We start from the raw sequence: 20178 nt of genomic DNA, 5'->3' as shown, positions 1-20178 counted from the left end.
TGGGCCATTTATACTAAGCCCCTGGATGCTGGATTGCTCAGACCTTATTTAACAGTATTTACTAAGCACGGAGGTGACAGTATGGAGGGCTAGCGATGTGCTTTTATGGTTATTGCTGGGTACTCAGTCATCCAAACACCTCACTTGGTATTGCTGCATCTTCTTGGGAGTTGCTGTGGAAATACCAGGCGTTGAGAAGCAGGAAGGTATAAGTTTCAGGGCCCACTTTCATTTACTGACTGACAAAGAGCAAACTTTAAACTCCGAAAGTCAATAGTGGTGTCCCTCTAGCACGGGAGTTGACATCTGATGAAGGCTTTGGGAGAGTGAATGTGGTTTCTATGGCAATGCAGTGGGAAATCACACGGTGATGCAGTCTGTCATACCCTGGGTTTGATTCCTGGCTTTCTTCTCACCAGATCTAAAGTTTAAAGAAAATCATTTAAGTGCCCCTTTTTTTTAAGAAAAAATAAATGCTGATGGCAATGTCACTGCCTCACAGAGGTGATGAGCTAATGTGTGACCTCTTTACACGTTAGCCGTTCTCAATTTCCTCACTGCCGTCTTACCTCAGCATCAGCATAGACTAGGAAAGATAGTTTATCTGCAGAACTCAGAATTTCTATAGCTAGACTGTTCCTTGATGTCCTTAACCTATGGGCTGGATATGCCTCTCTCAGCATACATTTCTATTATCATAAAGCCAACTTTGTAGTCCCAGACAGCTAAGCAATGAAATACCTCTTTTGGTAAGCCAGCTGAGGCCTTCATTTAAGCTGTGTGCCCACAGCCTTCTGAGATGGAGCATCTCAGTTCCAGTTTTTATCCTTGAGACTGTCTGTGAAGACTTGCTAAACCAAAGACTTTAGTAAAGGACTAACAATGTTTCTGCGTTAGTGGGATGATGCCTTGAGATGTGATAAACTTGTTCTTACTACTCTAATACCAAGGTTCAAACAGACCTTATCAGAAATACAAGTGCTTTTAAGTTAAAAGAAAAAGAGTTATCACTGATTTTTGAAACAGCCCATCAAGATAGAGTAGAAGAGTGCCTTGAAGTAGCTCTGAAATACACATGGCCACAGAATGAATGTTTTATGCATTTCTCTTTTTAAGATTTTATAGTTTTAGCATTGCTGTTGCGCGCACGCGCGCGCGTGTGTGAGTGTGTGTGTGTGTGTGTGTGTGTATGACATCTGTGAACAGGCACATATGCCACAGTACATATATGGAGGTCAAAGGACAACTCCATGGAGTCAGTCCTCTCCTTCCATCTTTATGTGGCTTCTGGAGACCAAATTTGGGTCCAGTCCTTCATTTTCAGTCTGTAAGTACCTTACCTACTGAAGCATCTCACTGGCTCCATCTTCTTTGGACATTCTTAAATTAATATCTTGGTTTTTGATTGAGGTGGAAGTGTTCAAGCCATGGTAAGTGTTACCATCCCTACACAGGTAGTCCTGGTTTCGAGAAGACAGCTAGCTAAGTGTGAGCCTGGGAGTGAGCCGGGGAACAAGCTGGTGAGCAGTGCCCCCCCCCCCCCCCCCCCCCGCCCAGCTTCTCCTCTGGCTTCTACTTTGATTTTCTGCACTGACTTCCCTCAGTGGCAGACTAGGAAGTCGAAATGTGAGCTGAAATCACCCCCTTTGCTTCCCAAGTTGCTCTTGGTTAGAATATTCTATCACAGCAACAGAAAACAAGGCAGAACAGCCACCTAACCCAAATATAAACGCACTCTGGGAAACTAATGGAAACCGCAGTTAACCACCGCTACTCCACTGCATTCTAAGTATTCTCTCTCGGCCTCCATTTTTCCTTCAGTTCTTAGGGTCTTTCCAGGGGTCACCCTACTTTGTGGTGTGCATGAGAGGACACCAAGATCTGAATTCTGTCTGGGGCTAAATGGACACAAACTAGCCATCCTGGCCATGGACAGACTGACAAAGCCCAGGACAGCAATGCGAGCCCCCAGTGTGTTCACTCACTCTTGGCTGCTTTATTCTTCCCATCTGTACGTTGAGAGGTTCAGGTTGGATTGTTTAAGGACTCTCCTGAACTTGAAGTTCTAAGCCTCGCTGGAATTATCTGATATGTTGCTCCAGAAAAATTCTTCACCATCGAAGGGAGGGAGATTTTCAGGTAGGAGAGATTGTAGAATACAAGTGAGATGGGGAGGGGATGCTTAAGTGGAGAGGGGGGATTAGAGGGTCGGAAGAGGAACTAACACTAAGGATGTCTGACAAAAAGCCATGGAAACCTACTATTTTTTAAGTTGATGAAATATAGGAAAACTTTAATTGTAGTTACCCTAACATGGAGGATGCTGTTCCTCTTAGAGACCACAGGTCGACAAAGAAAAAGCCCAGTGAGAGGTCTGGGCCCCTCCACTAAAGGTTTCAGTCAAGGGGAGCTCCAGAGACCCCCCGAGATAATACAGGCTGCTGCCACTGCTTTTGGTTGCCTACCAGAACTTGACAGTAACATATTATTGAAGATACACACACATTAGTCCCAGGACTTGGACAAATCAAGCTAGCAGAACCTGGAAACTTCCTCCCTGCTGGCTAATTCTCATGGAACTGGAAATTGCTATGCAGCCTGCTAGGGGAGAAAAGTCAGCAACTGTCTCTCTGAGCTGTGAATCTTGCTAGCTGTAGTGGCCAACCTGCTAAGAGATGCACGTGGGTGCCATGGTGGCATGGATGCTGTGTGGGCAACCAAGCACTTTTCTGACTGGGTTTGAGTCTGCTTGGCAGGAAGAGGTTCACAGCGGGTACTATAAATCTGAACAAGAGCCCCTGCCTGTGGTGCTCATAGGCCCTAGAGGTGAATGTACTGCTATTTTGCTAAATGGACATAGTATCAACTGATGGTGTGGTCCCTGCTAGAATGATCATGCTCCTGTAATGGTCCCACACCCAGGTGCACATGGGCCCCACACCCAGGTGTACATGGGCCCCACACCCAGGTGTACATGGGCCCCACACCCAGGTGTACATGGGCCCCACACCCAGGTGTACATGAACTCCACACCCAGGTGCACAGGGGCCCCACACCCAGGTGCACATGGGCCCCACGCCCAGGTGTATATGGACCCCACGCCCAGGTGCTCATGGGCCCCACACACAGGTGCACATGGACCTTATGCCCAGGTGTATATGAACCCCACACCCAGGTGTACATGGGCCCCACACTAAGGTGCACATGGGCCCCATGCCCAGGTGGACATGGGCAGAACTTGGTAAGTTGGTAAGTTGTTTAAAAAAGAGACATAAAGCTGGGAGTGGGATGGAGTTAGGATTCTGTAAGTTGAAGGAGGAGTAGGGGATCAATATGATTTAGCTATATTGTGTATATGTGTGAAATTATCAAAGAATAGTTTATAAATATGTTAGAATAAATTAATAAAATGATTCCTTTACGAATAAACACATAAAATCAACAAACTCTTTTTGTTATTTATAAATCTTTGTGATTTATTATTATCTACGTAACATTAGTCTAAACAGCTTGGCCTTCAAGATTCTTCACTTCAGTCCAACTATCACTCCTTCCACGTACTTTGGGGTTTGATTAGAGAGGACCACCGAAGTAAACATCTCCCATTTTGTGACCAGTCAGTTGGCTATTTATCATGTTCCTGGAGCATTTAATCCTTTTTGCTTGTTGGTTGACTCTTTCAGCAGGTGCTTCGATTCACTCTGCGTTTCTCTCTTTTGATGTTGGTTTGCCTTGTTGTCGTTTGTTTTGTTTTTCAAGACAGGGATTCTTTTTCCTCTTTGTAAACAGTCATAACTGTCTTGGCACTCTCTTTGTAGACCAGCCCAGCCTCAAACTCAGAGAAACCTGCTTGCCTCTACCTCCCAAGTGTGAGGATCAAAGACACGCATCTCCACACCTGGTAGCATTTGTCTTTTCACGTCCCCTAGTCCCTAGAGACTGCAGTGACAAAACGCCAGCGGCTGGAAAGTTCATAAACATAGAAATGTATTTCGTGTCGTTCTGGAAGCTGAGAACAACAAGGCCCAGGTAGCAGCATGGTCAGATTGGGGAAGTCCCTCTTCTGGGCTGTGGATGAATGATTTCCCACTGGGCCCCCACACAACAGAACGGGCACACCAGCTCTCTGGGGTCTCTACTAAGAACAAGAGCTTTGTCCTTGTGGTCTCACCCCTCCCAAGGCTTCTCCTAAGCATACACCTTGAGAATTGTCATTTGGAAATGTGGCTTTTCTTATGAGGAGTACAAGTGTTCCGGCCACAGCAGTGGCCTAACTGCACCTTTTCTCTCAGCACTTATTGTACCAATATGCATTATTAATCTCCCTGAAAGGGACTATGACCTTAAGATCTTTTTTAAAAGACGCATGTCCTAGAGACCCTTGAAGGAAACTGGAACCTCAGGGTCTGCTCTTTTACAATTGATCAATTGGATGACAGGAAGAAAGATAGGAATGAATGAATAGAACAAAAGCATGGGTAGACCTAAGATTCTTCAGCTCTGTCTTTCCCTCCCCTCCCCTCTCCTGCGCTAATCCCCACTCTCTTCTTCTTCCCTCTCTTCCCCTCCTCCACTCTCCCTTCCCTCTCCCCTATTCCTTCCCTTCCCCCTTCCCCTCTTCACACTCCCCTCCCCTCCCCTTCTTTCCCTTTTCCTCCTCTCCTCTTTATGACCAGCACATTCCTGTTGTTGAGATCTAGTTGCTAAGTCAGTCCAACACAGAGGAGAGCCCCCTGCTACCTCCACAGAGCCTGAGATATGTACAAGAAAGATGTCCTTATCACATAAAATCATGAAGCTTTATGGATTGTTAATTGTAACAGCATAACCTGGTTTATCCTGGTGAATATAACTACCTTATAGTTACAACATCTTTGTCGATAGAAAGAATGTTTATAATGACCCAAAGAGTTTACTTAAAATGTTTTAAAATTTATTTATGTGTGTGGGTGTTTCAACTGCATGTATGTCTGTGTCTCATATGTGTCCTAGGAGGCCAGAAGAATGCAGATCCTACAGCCACTACCTTGGTCCTCTGGAAGAACAGCCAGTGATCTTAATAGCTGAGCCATCTCTCCAGTCTCATGAATGATTTGTCCCTAACAAGAGGAATTATCACATACGCAATACGTTGATTATATGGAGGCCTTATCAGCTACAAACCCTATGAGCTATGGTTAATAACCAGCCTGGAAAATTGCAGTACAAATGTATGGATGCTTTTGAGATTGAGATTTACACAGAAAATCTATCTATGGAAACCTGTCCCAGTAAAATTAACATTTTCTAATCCTACGCAAGGGGCATTGCTAATTTATTATTTGCTGAACGTGGTAGATTATGCTAAGTGCTAACTGACTTATTTATGCTAACTCATTAATTCATTTCCACTTCAAAAGAATAGTTAGAGGGAATTTACATACTGCTGCATGCTTGTATACCTACAAAAGCCGAATTTTGAAATACTAATCTTTAATGAGATAATATTAGAAGAAGATAGCTTTGGAAGGTCTACAACTCACATAAACCAAAACTAAAATTAAAATTAAGAGTTGCACAGTGAATTTATCAGATGTGTGGTTTACCTCTGCACGGTTTGTCTCGGACAAGTGGCTGTGGCCTGCTCTGTAGCTGGTGGCTGAGGCAGGTTGACATGAGTTGTAGGTACTGGTTGTGGCATCAGATTTGGCCTACCGGAGCTCAGTTCTGCTGCTTGGCAGCTGTGAGAACTTGCGACACAGAATGTCTTGGAATTACACTTTTCCACGGGTACAGCGCTGACACAACTTCAGGAGGGGAGTCGTAAGGATTAAATGCAAAGAATGCTGACCAGATCCTTACACAGAGACAACTTTGCATAGACTGACGGCAGTTACCACGGTGATGATCCCACCACAGCCCAGGGACGTCAGTGTTAGACTGATTACAGTTTTGGTATTGATAGTATAGGTTCTAGCTAGAATATCACATCGAGGTATTAAACCTGTAATTTTATTTTATAACTCGTTAAACTGAAAATATCACCAGGTCAGCTAAGATAATTAGTTAGAACACTGATAAGGTATGGGTCAGGTCACATATAATAATGTTTCTAATCATGTGCTCACTACAAATTCTTCAGCAAACCATTTACTCATTTTCCAACACAAAGTTAGCTAATACCCTTCTGTAAGATTTATTTTATTTACGTGTACGTGTGAGTGTCAGGCCTGCAGATGTCAAATCCCCTGGGGCTGGAATGTGTAAGCAGCCTAATGCAGGTCCTGGGAAACAAACTCAGGTCTTTGATGAGAGCAGAAAGCTCCGTTAGTCACTGAGCCATCTCTCTGGCCTCTGTACGGCTCCTGGTGAATTCTAGGTGAACTCTCATGGCAAAACTACTGACACCTGGGAGTAGTTTAAACTCCTAATTCCTCCCATCTCTTGACTGAAATACTCTCTGCTCTCAAACAGCCACTAATCTCAAAGTCCCTACTCGGTGAGTTCTGTTTTCTGAATTTCTCCATCATTCATCTGCGGTTTGCCATCCTCTGAGTCTTGACCCCAAGCTGATTTGGATTCCTACAGAGGCCTCTGCATTATTGTCCCTGTCATCAATTCATTTCTGGACTGTAAACAAGATGACCTTTCATGTGGCAATTACCCGATTTTAACACTCCCAATAGATTTCCACTGCCCCTAAGAAAACAAAACAAAACAAAAATGTTTTCACATCGTGACCAGATTGTTCATGTTAGGGAGAGGGATGAGAAATGTCTCAGTGCACACAGCGGTAGTAGAGCAAACATGAGAGCCCATTCAAATGTCCAAAAACAGCGTGAAGCTGTATGGAGCACCAAGCAACAAGGTGGAAGGCACAGACTGGAACTCCATACTTTCTTCGGATCTCTGCATGTATGCTATGCCATGTGTACACATAGACACATATGGACACACACACACACACACACACAGAGAGAGAGAGAGAGAGAGAGAGAGAGAGAGAGAGAGAGAGAGATCATGATCTGGCCTCTGTCTACTAGGTCAGGTCCAGTTGTCTCAAATAAAGCAAACACTTCCCAGACTGTGAACTTCCAGTGTCTCCTTTCCTTCCCAGACTTTCCCCCATACTGAAACTTCCTTTATCCTTCAAATGTGATTAACTGTTTCTCCTCTATAAATACCTACAGGAAGGATTTTGAAATGAGTTTATATAGACAACATTTTGCACAGTGTTATAAACTTTCTTACAGTTCATTTAGTGATTTTAAATGCCTGATTTCAGTGGTTCTCAACCTTCCTAATGCTGCAACCCTTTAATACAGTGCCTTATGTGGAATATTCCTTTACACTGTGTGAATATATATCACTGGAATTGGTTTAATAAAGAAGCTGACTGGCCAATAGCTGGACAGGTAGCGGTTAGGCAAGAAAGCCAAAGTAAGGGGACTCTGAGAAGAAGAAGGGAAGAGTCTGGAAGTTGTGAACAGATGCAGAGAGAGGCAAGATCGGCATGCCTTACTGAGAAAAGGTACCAAGCCATGTGGTAAAGCGTAGATAAGAAATATGGGTGAATTTAAAATATAAGAGTTAGCTAGTGAAAAGCCTGAGCTATTGGCCGAGCATTTATAATTAATATAAATCTCTATCTGGTTACTTGGGAGCAGCTGGCAGGACAGAAACTTCTGCCTACATCCTTATGTTATGATAATCTTAACCATTAAAATATTTTTTGTTTCTACTTCATAATTGTAATTTTGCTACGAGTTATGAATTGCAATGTAAATATTTTTGGAGGTAGAGGTTTAGAAAAATGGTCATGACCCACAAGTTGAGAACTACTGTCTTATTAGAAGGCATTGAAAAGAGCAAATGATGTGCAATTCAGTAGCACAACACAGAAAAAAAATAGTATAAAATAATAAACAATAATAAGATAATCTGATTATAAAATGGTCAAAAGAGGGTCAGGGAGATGACTTGGTTAGTAAACAGGCCTGCTACTGAGACTGATGACCTGAGTTTGATCATGGGAATCAACATGATAGAAGGAGAGAACCCTCAAAAGTTGTCCTGTGACTTTGCATGTATGCTGTAGCATGCACACCCATACACATGTGTACTATAAAAGTTTTGTTATTTATATTTTAAAATGGCAAATAAAAATATGGATGCTCCAACAGTACAGAAGAACTTTGGGTGACTGTCCAGGCAGTGAGATGTCTCTGTAAATTCTAGAGTTTTGGAAATTGCTTACAATGTACTTCCTGTTTACTTAGGTAACATTATATCCTTCTGGAGTCTTTGATGGAGTTAAAAATTTTATAGTTATAGTGTTCCTTAGTTATGATAAAAAATAAAGTAGATATAAATATTGTAACTGTAATTCTTGCTTGATATGTTTTGTTATATGTAATTTTACTATGTTAAAGTTAAAACCTTCCTTTTTATTTAGACAAAAAAAGGGGAGGTGATGTGGGATTCCCCTCTGTATGCTGTGAATACCATTGGTTAATAAAGGAACTGCTTTGGGCCTATAGCAGAGCTATAGGGGAACAGAGCTAGGCAGGGAAAACTAAACTGAACGCTGGGAAAAAGAAGGGCAGAGTCATAGAGAAGCCATGTAGCCCCACCAGAGATGGACGCCAGAACTTTAGGCAGTAAGCCACAGCCACATGGCAATACACAGTTTAATAGAAATGAGTTACTTTAGGATATGCATTAGCCAGAAATATGCTTAGGCTATTGGCTAAACAGTATTACAAATAATATGGTTTCTGTGAGATTATTTTGGGGCTGAGCAGTCGGGAAACAAACAAGTGGCCTTATTGCAACATTTTTTTCCAATTTTAAAAAAGAAACTGTCATTTTTCTAAGATTCATAACAATGTTTTAAATGTCAGGCTTAGTGGACACACTGCATTTTCTATTCAGTCTAGGAACTGGCCTCATACAAATGTCAGCCTTTTAGTTTTACTACCCAATGAGTTTGCCCCATAAAAGCTAATATGCTAGTAAGTGGTCTACAAGTTTCGAGGAAACTTGAAACAAAGTCCTGAACAAATAGATCACAAAGCCTAAATGTTACGGGGAGAAGTCTCTGAGGTCACCAGGAGAGCAAGTATCTGCTGCAGAAGCAAGCACAGCAGACCACAAAGGCTAAAAATGTTCTCAGGCTCTGAGTGATCAGAACAAGTCTTGCATCCTTCTCCTTGGATTTACATTGCATTAATGTAAATTAGATATATTATATTAGATAAACTTTGTTTCTCCAATTGCTGGTGGGAACACAATCACACAAAGTAATGGCAGTCTTCATCAAAAAAAAGAAAGAAAGAAAGAAAGAAAGAAAGAAACCCCCCCAAAAAGTGACCATGGATTTGTTATTACTTTTTATTGAATGGGGGAAGTGGATTTTATTGTAATGAAATGGAAGAAGCTGCAGCTATGTTCATGAATGTTCCAGATTGACTCTATGTTCTCTATAAATTATACAGGTCAAATGTTTTATCAACTCTGATCCCAAAGTATTTTCTTAGGGTTCTGAGGAAATTCAAGCTTTTGAACTGTATTGTGATAAGGATCTGCAAGAAGGAAGTTATATTTCTCCATCCTTATATTCAAAAGGTATTTCTCACATTCCCAACAGAAGGGGTAGCGTGGTAAGCCCAGCACACAGTCCTTCTCTTCAAGAAGCTTATGGTCTAGCAGGGAAGGAGGCACTAAGCAACTGATCTTGCCAAACTTTTACCATAGCAGGCATGAATCCCAGTTTAGAAATACAGTTATGTACCCATGAAAGGAAAGAACTAATTTGGGTAAACTGTCTTCTCGTCTTTACATAAAGTACCCTGCCCACTGCACACCACACAACAAAAACAAATGCAAAAAAAATTTTAAGAAGAAACTTAGTTATCTAAGAAATATAATGTTATTTTCTATATTTTGTAGCAGGCTTTTACTTTTGGGTCACCAACCAGCCCCCAATCCTGACATGGAGAATTATTAGTTTTGAATGCTTGACTTTAGTTTAGCTCTTTTAACTTAAATTAACCTGTTTCTCTTTATCTACATTTTGCCTCAGGACTTTTTACATTTTCTTTCTGCATATCTTACTTTCACTGCATCTCTATGTCTGTCAGTCTGGAAACTGCCTGGCTTCTTGCCCTGGGTGCGTTCCTTGTTCTCTCCTTCACTCATTCTTCCTTTCTTTCTTCTGACCCTAGATTTTTCCTCCTATTTATTCTCTCTTCCTAGCAGCCCTACCTATCCCTCTCCTGCCTCGCTATTGACTATCCAGCTTTTCATTAGACCAATCAGGTGCCTTAGGCAGGCAAGGTGAAACAGATGTAACACATCTTTACATAATTACATACACATCTTTACATCGTTAAATAAATGCAGCATAAACAAATGCAAAACATCTTTACATAATTAAAATAATAATCTACAACAAGATTTCAAATATGTCCCAGGTCACACTAAACGTGTATGAACCAAGTTAATGTTAGCATAATTTGCTTGCCCTTCCCTAGATATGACTGCAATACTTTTCTGTGTCAAGATCCTTCCATCATCAGTACAGGGCTCCGCAGTGGAGCTAAGAATGCTTCTGAATATCACTAGTTGAACGAAGAATGGTTTTCTTTTCTCTTTTTAAGTGCATTTTTATTGATTCTATGGGAATTTCACATCATGTACCCCAACTCCACTCATTTCCCAGTCCCTCCATATCTATCCTTCACCCTTGTAGTGTCTACCTACCAAGGGAAAAATAAAAAAATAAGATAAAAATATTAATTTAAAATAAAAAACCAAAGATAAACAAACTTGATGTGGGATTCCCCTCTGTATGCTATGAATATATTTTATTACTATTGGTTAATGAAGAAGCTCCTTTGGCTTATGGTAGGGCAGACTATAGGTAGGTGGAAAAACTAAATTGAATGCAGGGAGAAAGAAGGCAGAGCCAGGCAGACACCTTGTAGCTGCCAAAGAAGAAATAAGCCAGAATCTTACCAGGTAAGCCACAGCCTTGTGGCAATACACTGATTAATAGAAAGCATTTAATTTAAGATGAAGAGCTAGCTAGAACTATGCCTGGGTCATCAGCCAAACAATGTTGTATTTAATATAGTTTCTGTGTGATTATTCAGGTCAGGGAAGACGGGAAACAAGAGTGGTCTCCCTTTACACAAACTAACTAACAAAAAAACCATTTCACTTCTCCATCTTTCCTCCCTCTCCATCACCCCTTCATTTGTCATTGGGAGCTGCTGTGTATCATGTAGTAGACCCTTTTGTCCAAACAGCTTTACTTACAAATGTCTGTTGCTTTATGTGTTGTTGGTCAGGTTAAAGGCCTCTGGTTTCTACTACACCATCAATACTGGTTCCTGTGGGATATCCTGCTCTTGCCCCAAGTCATGGAGGTCCTGTGGCCATGGTTCCACAGGACCAGTTCTTTCACACGCTCCAGCAGGTCATATACGGGCTAGGTGATGGGGAATTCCAACTCAAAGCCCTGGATGTCTGTCTGGGAGGTAGCTGAGTTGGTCTGACTGGGCTGCTGGGACTACCCCCCTCAGGTGAGGGTCAGAGCCAGCTCTCCCAAGTTGGGGAAGTACAGCTCTCCTATTAGGGGTGAACCCACTCTTGTGTGATGTGGTCACTGTCTGTTATCCTAGGGCCAGGGTGGAGTCAGCTCAGCACAGCCCACATATGGCAACACATAGTTCACATGGGCCCCTGTGGTAACTCGGGAAACAGACATCAACACAGACCCCAGTTACAGCTTGACCACCCCAAATACGGCCAGCAGCAGCAGCTTAGGCCTAGGTGTCACCCTGGCCCCAGGTAGATTAGCACGGTCCCAGTTGCAGCATGGTTCCCAGACTCCAGTATGGCCCCAGAGGGCCTCCTAAACCCTATGCAGTCGCACAGCCTTTGATGGTACCAGGAGGCACAGACCTCAACACAGACCCTGGCTGCAGTGGGAGAACCCACTAGATGTGACCCCCAGCCCCAGGCGCCAGTGTAGGCCCACTCAATTTGTATGGTGCTGGCAACAGCAAGATCCTTAGGCACCAACACAAGCCCAGGTGTCAGGCCAGACTCTGGTCCTCTGCACTGCCTTCAATGGTAACCAGAGCCGTGCACATCAGACATTGAAGACCCTAGCTGTGGTGGGGCCAGGGACCCAGACATGGGCCTTGGCAGCAGTCCAGGACCTAAGGCCACCATGGCCCTGGGTGGCAAGCAGGCCATTCCTCACTGCCTTCCCCTCCTTGGATCTGCTTCTCTCCATAGGACATGAACCATTCTGCCCCCCCTCTCTCATACTCCATCATATATTTGCTCATCATAATGGCTGCTCAGAACAACAAACTAAATCAAAACAAAGACAAGCAAACCTGTCTGAGTTCAATCATTTCAAGTTGCCAGTGAATGGTCTGATTTACTGTCTTCCTTCTTCAAGCCTCAAACAGTCCTCTGGGAAACAGATACTTGTGTCATAACAATTGGCTCTACTTATTTCAAGTTTGTTAAGATAAATAAGCTGAGATAATGTATGTGAATGTGTTTTGTGAACAATAAAGAACTTCAGTATGCACTATTACTATCATATTGAGAACTAAATGGATTTACTGTAAAATTCAAGATTTTCTTTGAAACAAACTCTTGGGACAAAGTGGCAAATACTAAGTGTTCTAATTTCTCATTTGTAACTCTAAGTAATTGCTTAGAAGTGAAGCAAATGAACGTTAAATCTGATGCACAGTCACACAGCTGGGAACACAACTGTCCTTTCCTAGATCAGCGGGAAGCACAGCTGGCTTAGCAGGAGACTCAGATAACTGTAGGGTCTGCATGAGAGCTGCCTCATGGGAAACGACCCGCCCAAGCGGTGAGTGCTAGTGCTAAGGTTAGCACGGCCACCACCCTCTCTGTTCCCAGCTGCACACACGTGTGCATGGAAAAGACAAGTACATGGGCACAATTCTCATGCGGTGGAGTCTACTATAGGGAAGTGAAGTTGGCCTAGAAAACAGGTGGAGAAATTCCCTAATACAAAGGAGAGTCAAAAGTCACCCCTAATCTACAGATGTGAAAGCATCATTTCAGCCCACGTGATAGAGGGGAGAAGGTGAAGCAGAGTAGGTCCAGTTCCTTAGGTCAGTTCTTCAGTGTCCAAAATGACGTCTTTATTTTTTCAGCCAGGTTTTATTAAACAAGAGAAAAAATATAAAATTTTAGAAACCATTACAATAAAAAGGAATACATTTTTTCAGCTAAATCAAGTTTTTATTCTTTTTTTCTTACTCAAAGTAACACAGTTTAATCTTCCAGAAAGACAGCCACAATGACTTAGACCAGCAGAAAACCATCTCATTTTTATGACCTGACCTAAACTCAAGAGCCACCTGAAAACCTCCTTGCTTTTATTTAATGCATGGTTCCCAAACTATGGAGACGGCGAGGCGATGGCTGCTTGTCGTCAGTACTTCTCGCTGATACGGACTCTTATCGCAAGCATAGACATTCATGACCTCCAGAGTCTCTGTGAGCTTCACAAACCTCGTCTCCTTTCTCCACTCACAACACTTTACAGAGCAGGCTGCCATGCCCTATGGCCTCAGTTAATACCTGAATATTTACTTGTTAAGGACCCACATGGACCACCTCTTGGCAGTCTGTGCAGTGTGTGTCAGTGGACGGGTGTAGGAGTTCTCTACCCTTTCTACCCAATCTCTCTCTAGACCTCTTTAGAAAACTCCCTGACACAATATATAGGTCAGAGACCTTCTGTTTTCTTGCAGAGGCAATGCAAGTCTGGGCTGAAACTTCACTGCAGCTGATTCAGGGCTTTCAGAGGAAGGTAAAGACGTATTTCAGATGAGTGCTTCCCTCTGACAGAGTAGGATGCTGGCGAGTTGGACAATGGGATGCTGATATTTGCTGTTCCATCTCATAGCTTGTCAAGTGGTCTGACAAAGCTCTCTAGTTTCAGGGCACAGATTTAGGAGGACAGCAATGATGTTCCAAGTCAGGTGTGAGAATTCACCGTGTTCATCGAAGTGGCCGTGTGGCTGTAAATCCCAAAAGCAGAGCTTGGGAAGCAGGTTTGATAGTTGCTGGAATTTTATCTTCTAATGACTGAAGATTAAGTAATTCTAAAAATAGCTAAGCTTTTTAAAGAAATCACTTTGTAAGCTATTTGGACATTTTACAGGTATTTGAATTTGCTAATAGATACTTCAAATATGACCAAGAAGTGTAGCAGAAATATCTTTAGAGAATTAAAAATTCCCAACAAAAATCTTAAACTTATTTATATTATAAACTAATCACATTTCTGAAATAGAAGCTAAATTAATTTAAATGGAAGGTATAGACCCCATATTGCTCTCTTAAAACTAAAAATCTTATGGTATATAATGTTATTCCCTTTTCCTAAAGCAAGAACAAAATGCAACAAAATCCAAATGATGGATTATCCTGCTTGGTTTGTCTTGGACCCAAGCAGAACGTTTATCACATCTCCCTGAAAAGAAAAGAAAAGAAAAATCCATAATTACAATACAGTAAAATTCAATCTGAACAGTAAATCTGTTTTTAAAATGCCATTTGAAATTTGAAAGTTAGATATATACACATTTAATGGGCATCCAGTGAGACTGGAAAAGAGGAACAAACAGGGAAGGTTTAAATAATGACACTTGCTTCCTGGCATATACCTGCTTTCCCAGTAAAGGCTCATTTAATGAAGTTTCACAAACAATTTTACAAGGATTTGATGGAAGGGCAGTGTTAGCGCCTCCTGTTTGCCTTCGTGCCTAAGCCTGAGCTTGCTCACCTGCATTCCTCGTTCTTTCCTGGCCTGTCAATGGTTGTCTTAGAGACTGGCTTCTTGATTTTCATGTGAGTTTGTACTAAAAATCGCAAGATGACTACATATAAAAGGATAAAAACCAAAGATGAGGGGGAAGAACACAAGAATTTAGAGTGAAAGATGAGAAGACCAAAGAACCAAGTTCCCTCTGCCACAAGGGAAAAAGGAGCCTGAGAAGATCGGCATCGGAAGATTATGGGAGATGGGAATGCCAACCGCATCTAAACTCTAAAGACCAAGGAGCCCCTGTATCTCAGAAGTCAGTTCCAGTCCCCTGTCCTGCACCACACTCACTGCTTTTAGTGCTTCCTCAACCTACAGCATCCAAGTCCAATGTAACAACATAACACCTGGCCATTTCCTATAGCATGCAATGCAACAATGTAACACCTGGCCATTTCTTACATCATCCAATGTAACAATGAACACCTGGCCATTTCTTACAGCACGAAACGCAACAAAATAACGCCTGGCCATTTCTTACAGCCTCCAATGTAACAACATAACGACTGGCCATTTCTAACCTTAATGTGCTTCCCAAAGCTGTTCTTCCTGCTTCTGTCTCTTACTTGGGTTAATGAAAGCGATCAGTCCTGCAGCTTGCTCTGTGATGTATCCTTGGTGCCTGAGACAGGCCCTGTCACATGGTGCACTCAGTAGGTATCTTATCAATCCAAGAGTGCCTTCAGTATCTTTCAACAGTACTCTATTATATTACACATCTATGTTTTTAAGCTCCATTTTAACATCCCACCTTTTAAAGACTATATATATAAACCATAACTCTTCAAAGCAAAACTTAAATGCCTAGTGGTTGACCTTTATCACATCAAGAGAAGTGTTGGTGCTTCCATGATCATGAAAGATAAGGGATGGAACAGGCTGTCAATAGTTAGCTATACTACAGAGTTATAATTGCGAGCCTGGACCAGGTCCCATGCTCATGTCACACAGGAACCTGGGATTTCTGTTAGTCATTAAGCAAGACAAGCATTGCTTTGGCAATAATTCCTGTGTTTTCCTTGCTTGCCGTGGCTGATAAATATTTCTCTATTCTCTTAACATCCTGACTATACTTACTTTAGTTTTTCAGTTCTCAAGAGGTGAGTCATGGCATTTGTTTACATTGCCCTAACCAGAGTCCCTTTGCTGGGCCAGGGCTGGAGCCAACCTTTTGCCATGTGTTATCTGATGACTATTGCCCCTGGACTCCTCCAGTAAACACCAAAATGTCAGAAATCATTCCACTTAAAACTCTCAGAACCTCAAAATCAAACTCCTTCTACTGGAAGGTCACAAACAGTAACTGGCAATGAGAGAAAGAACATGTGGTCTAAAAACCTGTACCAATTCATTGAACTCTTTTCTAGCACACTACACACAAGGGCTGCATGGTAGCTTTCTTTGTTTGCAAAATACATATCCACCTAAATCAACAAATATGGACTGGAGAGATGGCTCAGAGGGGAAGAGCATTTGTTATGCAATCATGGGAACCTGAGTTCAAATCCCTAGAACCTCATAAGAGGCTGGGTGTTGTCCTCTGAATGCCTGCAACCTCAGCACTGTGGGTGGGTGGAGACGGAAGGATCAGTGGGAGCGGCTTATTGCTAATCTAGATCAGCTTCAGTGAGAGTGAATCTCTCAGGTAATAGGGCATCTAATGTCCTCCCCAAGTGTCTGCACAAACATAGAGGTATGCATGATGACACATACATGTAACACACACACACAAAATCAACAAAGGCCTCTTTATCTTGTTTATTTTTTTTAATAAGAGAAACAATGTTGTAACAGGAAGGCCGCTTGTTGGTTCCCAGCTACTCGGCTAGCTTAGCCCCAAAATAATCACACAGAAACTGTATTAATTAAATCACTGCTTGGTCCATTAGCTCTAGCTTCTTATTGGTTGACTCTTACATATTAATTACCCATTTCTAGTCATCTGTGTATCACCACGTGGCTATGGCTTACCAGCAAAGTTCCGAGCATCTGTCTCTGGCGGTTTCATGGCTTCTCTCTGACTCTGCCCTTCTTCTCCAAGAATACAGCCTAGATTTCCCTGCCTAATTCTGTTCTTCCCTGCAATAGGCTCAAAACAGTTCTTGATTCATTAACCAATAAAAGCAACACATAGACAGAAGGACCTCTCACACCAGAATGTTCCTACAAAAGTAAAAGTAAATGAGTGTGTCGGTGCAATGTCATGCTGCCTGTGTGGAGCCAGTCCTCATCCCCACCACGCCCCTTCCAACTTTACATGGACTAAAGGAATTGAACTCAGGTCGCCAGCTTGCACAACAAACACTTTGATCTGCTGAGCTACCTTGGCAGCTTTTAAGTTCTTTTTGTCCCCTTCCTATCCTTATGAGTCACTTCCCAGGAGCAGCCTTAAACATCTGGCGCACCATTTACACAATGGAGTACTACACAGTGGGGAAAAAATAATGACATCTTGAAATTTGCAGGTAAATGGATGGATCTAGAAAACACCATATTGAGTGAGGTAGCCCAAACCCAGAAAGACAAATACCATATGTACTCACTCATAAATGCCTTTTAGACATAAAACAAAGAAAACCAGCCTATAATTCACAGTCCCAGAGAACCTAGACAACCAAGAGGACTCTAAGAGAGACATGCATGGATCTAATCTACATGGGAAGTAGAAAAAGACAAGATCTCCTGAGTAAATTGGGAGCCATGGGGATCATGGGAGAGAACAGAAGGGAAGGAGGGAGAAAGGGAAGGAAGGGAGAAAAATATATAGTTCAATAAAAAAGAAAGCTGATTTATGTAATGTTTAAGCATTTTATTTTGAAAAAAGTCTTATCAACCTGTTTACTAATATTAACACCAGCTCTATTAGTTTTGATAGTGGCTTTTTGGATTCAGATCTATTTTTCCCCTCTAGTACTGGAAATGGAAGACAGGAATTCACATGTGCTAAACAAAGTACTGCTCAGTTACACCCTCAGCCCCAACAAATTTAATTAGGAACAAAAAGAATTGACTTAAAGAAAGGGTCTCCTTCCACCTCTCCCTATTTTCTGTTGTCATTCCTGGTGGTTTTTAGAAGGACTTTACAAATGTCAACTGCTTTCATGAAGTGATTTCAGTATCTGTGCCCCCAAGGGCTTCACATAGAAATCTCCAGGGGAACAATGGCTTATGGATTCATGTGGTTCTTCCAAAACATTTGCTACGAAATCTAGACTAAAACCCACTTCTTGCTGGGAAAAAAAAAAGCATTTGGATAAAACTTGTAAATGCTAATTTGTATTGAATGTGAAAACTAAATAAAACTCCCAGCATGCTATGATTGGGTTGAGCTCTCTCATCTTAAAAAAAAGAAAGAAAAAAGAAAAGAAAGAAAGAAAAGAGAGAGAGAGAGAAAGGAAGGAAGGAAGGAAAGAAGGAAGAAAGAAAGAAAGAAAGAAAGAAAGAAAGAAAGAAAGAAAGAAAAACTGGTACACATCTTTCCTATAAATGAAACCAAGAGCCCTCTAAACGTCTGACACACTTTTGGTTGAAACTAATAGAGAAAAATTTTGTTGTCACTTGATATAATACCTTGGTAAGAATTACTTCATTTATTACTGGGGCTATAACTGCTTTCCAAAACTATGAAGGAGGGGTAGGTAGGTTATGCTCACAGAAATAGCACTAAACCTTTTGACATTCTCATATTAGGATATTTACCAGATTATTATTTGAAATAACAAAAATAAAACAAAGAAAAACTGAAAATTTATCATGAAAATAACGTGCATTGAGGATACTGAGCTTTTTTGTTAAAATTTGGCAGCATAGTGCCCACATTTGAATAGCCACATAGGGTGAAGCACCGGAAACCGATTCTCACTTCAAGAACAGTAGACAATCTCTGAAGGCACTTATTTCAGCCTCACCCACTGGCCAAGCCCTGGTTACCCAGTAGGCGTGACATCACGCTCCTGCAGACGGTATGTAAGGTCATCTGTGGGGCCATATAGCCTCGCTATTTATCATCTGTAACTAAGGAACTGGGACTGACTGGGGACAAGCTTGGACACCATGTGCAGTACAAGCAGACACTTGGGACCCCTCCTTACCACACACCTCCTATCTGTCACTTACTAAATGTACATCCGTGACATGCTACAAAGTTACAATACAACAGAGTCACAACAGGACCTAAAAGTTTTGCGTCCAAGTCTTACCCGGCCATTGTCCAAAGCAGCAGGCATATTTCTCAGTTCATAGACTGCAACCTGCCCATCGCTGTCTCCCACGAGAAGGCAATCTGTCTGCTTGGCAAAGAGAAGGGTTGTGAACTTGATTCCAGGGTTAGCAACATTCACAATCAGAGGGTCCAAACTGTAATGAAATAGTTTATCTGAAAATTTATGTGTCACATGAAAATGGTCTTTTAAAAGATACAAACTGACGGAAGTTTGATTTTTTAAAAAATATGATGTAACAAACCAAAAATCTCCTAAAGTGTTCCCAAATTCAGAATAACATTTGCTCCTAATCAAAAACTTCACTCCTAAAACAAGCAAATTACAACCAGGAAAATTTAATTCATAACTGTAGCACAAATTTTAATTGGTCTTAAGAAATAAAAATCCAGAATCAGATATAGAGGTTAATGCTGAAGACTGGAGAAGCAGAGTAGCCAGCCACTAGAGAGTTTTTAATTCTACCAATGCTCAGACTGGAAGGGGTGATCCTGTCTCTAGGAGACCTCAGACTGCACTGAGCTCCTGTCTCCTCCCACCTTAGATTCTTCTCTCCGCTCAGGCATACCCCTTCCTGACTCCAGCCCCCTAGTGCTGGGATTAAATGCATGGAACTCCCGAGTATTGGAATTAAAGGTGTGAGCCACCACTGCCTGTCTCTGTTTCTCTTTTAGACTGGATCAGTTTCGTGTATCCCAGGGTGACCCTGAGCTCACAGAGCTCCATCTGCCTCTGTCTCCTGAGTGCTGGGATTGAAAGTATGTGCCACCACTGCCTGGCCTCTATGGTTAACTAGTCGCTTAGCTCTGCACTCTTATTTTCAGGCAAGCTTTCCTTGTTAGATTACAAACAAAATATCACTACACCTAACTTAAATGTGAACAGACAAACAAGTTTCTGTGCTAGTTATGTGTGTGTCAGCTTAGTTATACTATGGACCATATACAGTTTTTTGGTTGAACACTCATCCGGCATCACTCAAAGTTTTCGTTTTCTCTGTCTCTGTGTCTGTCTGTCTCTGTCTCTCTCTCTCTTTCTCTCCGACTCTGTGTGTGTGTGTGTGTGTGTGTGTGTGTGTGAGCT

At 42.0% G+C, this 20178-nt stretch overlaps 1 protein-coding gene across 5 annotated transcripts in view; it reads right to left on the bottom strand.

Moving 5' to 3' along the window:
- Positions 1-13262: 13262 nt before the first annotated feature.
- The window catches only part of Dnai4 (dynein axonemal intermediate chain 4), a 74812-nt gene continuing 67896 nt past the window's right edge, over positions 13263-20178 (bottom strand). For 4 of the 5 annotated variants that reach the window (XM_048453206.3, XM_048453208.3, XM_048453207.3 and 1 more), the window contains 2 exons: positions 19075-19231; positions 13263-14524 (listed from right to left, as the gene is read on the bottom strand). In XM_048453206.3, coding sequence (XP_048309163.3) covers positions 14474-14524; positions 19075-19231 — 208 coding nt within the window. In that variant the 3' untranslated portion in view covers positions 13263-14473. The remainder of the gene's footprint in view (positions 14525-19074; positions 19232-20178) is intronic. The other variant, XM_048453209.3, reaches the window with a different exon arrangement.

This window comes from Myodes glareolus, chromosome 3 (genome assembly GCF_982192425.1).
Source record: "Myodes glareolus chromosome 3, mMyoGla1.1, whole genome shotgun sequence".
In the NCBI taxonomy this organism is placed as follows: domain Eukaryota; kingdom Metazoa; phylum Chordata; class Mammalia; order Rodentia; family Cricetidae; genus Myodes; species Myodes glareolus.
The sequence above is the reverse complement of the archived record's forward strand: the minus strand, read 5'-3'. Positions and strand labels throughout refer to the sequence as shown.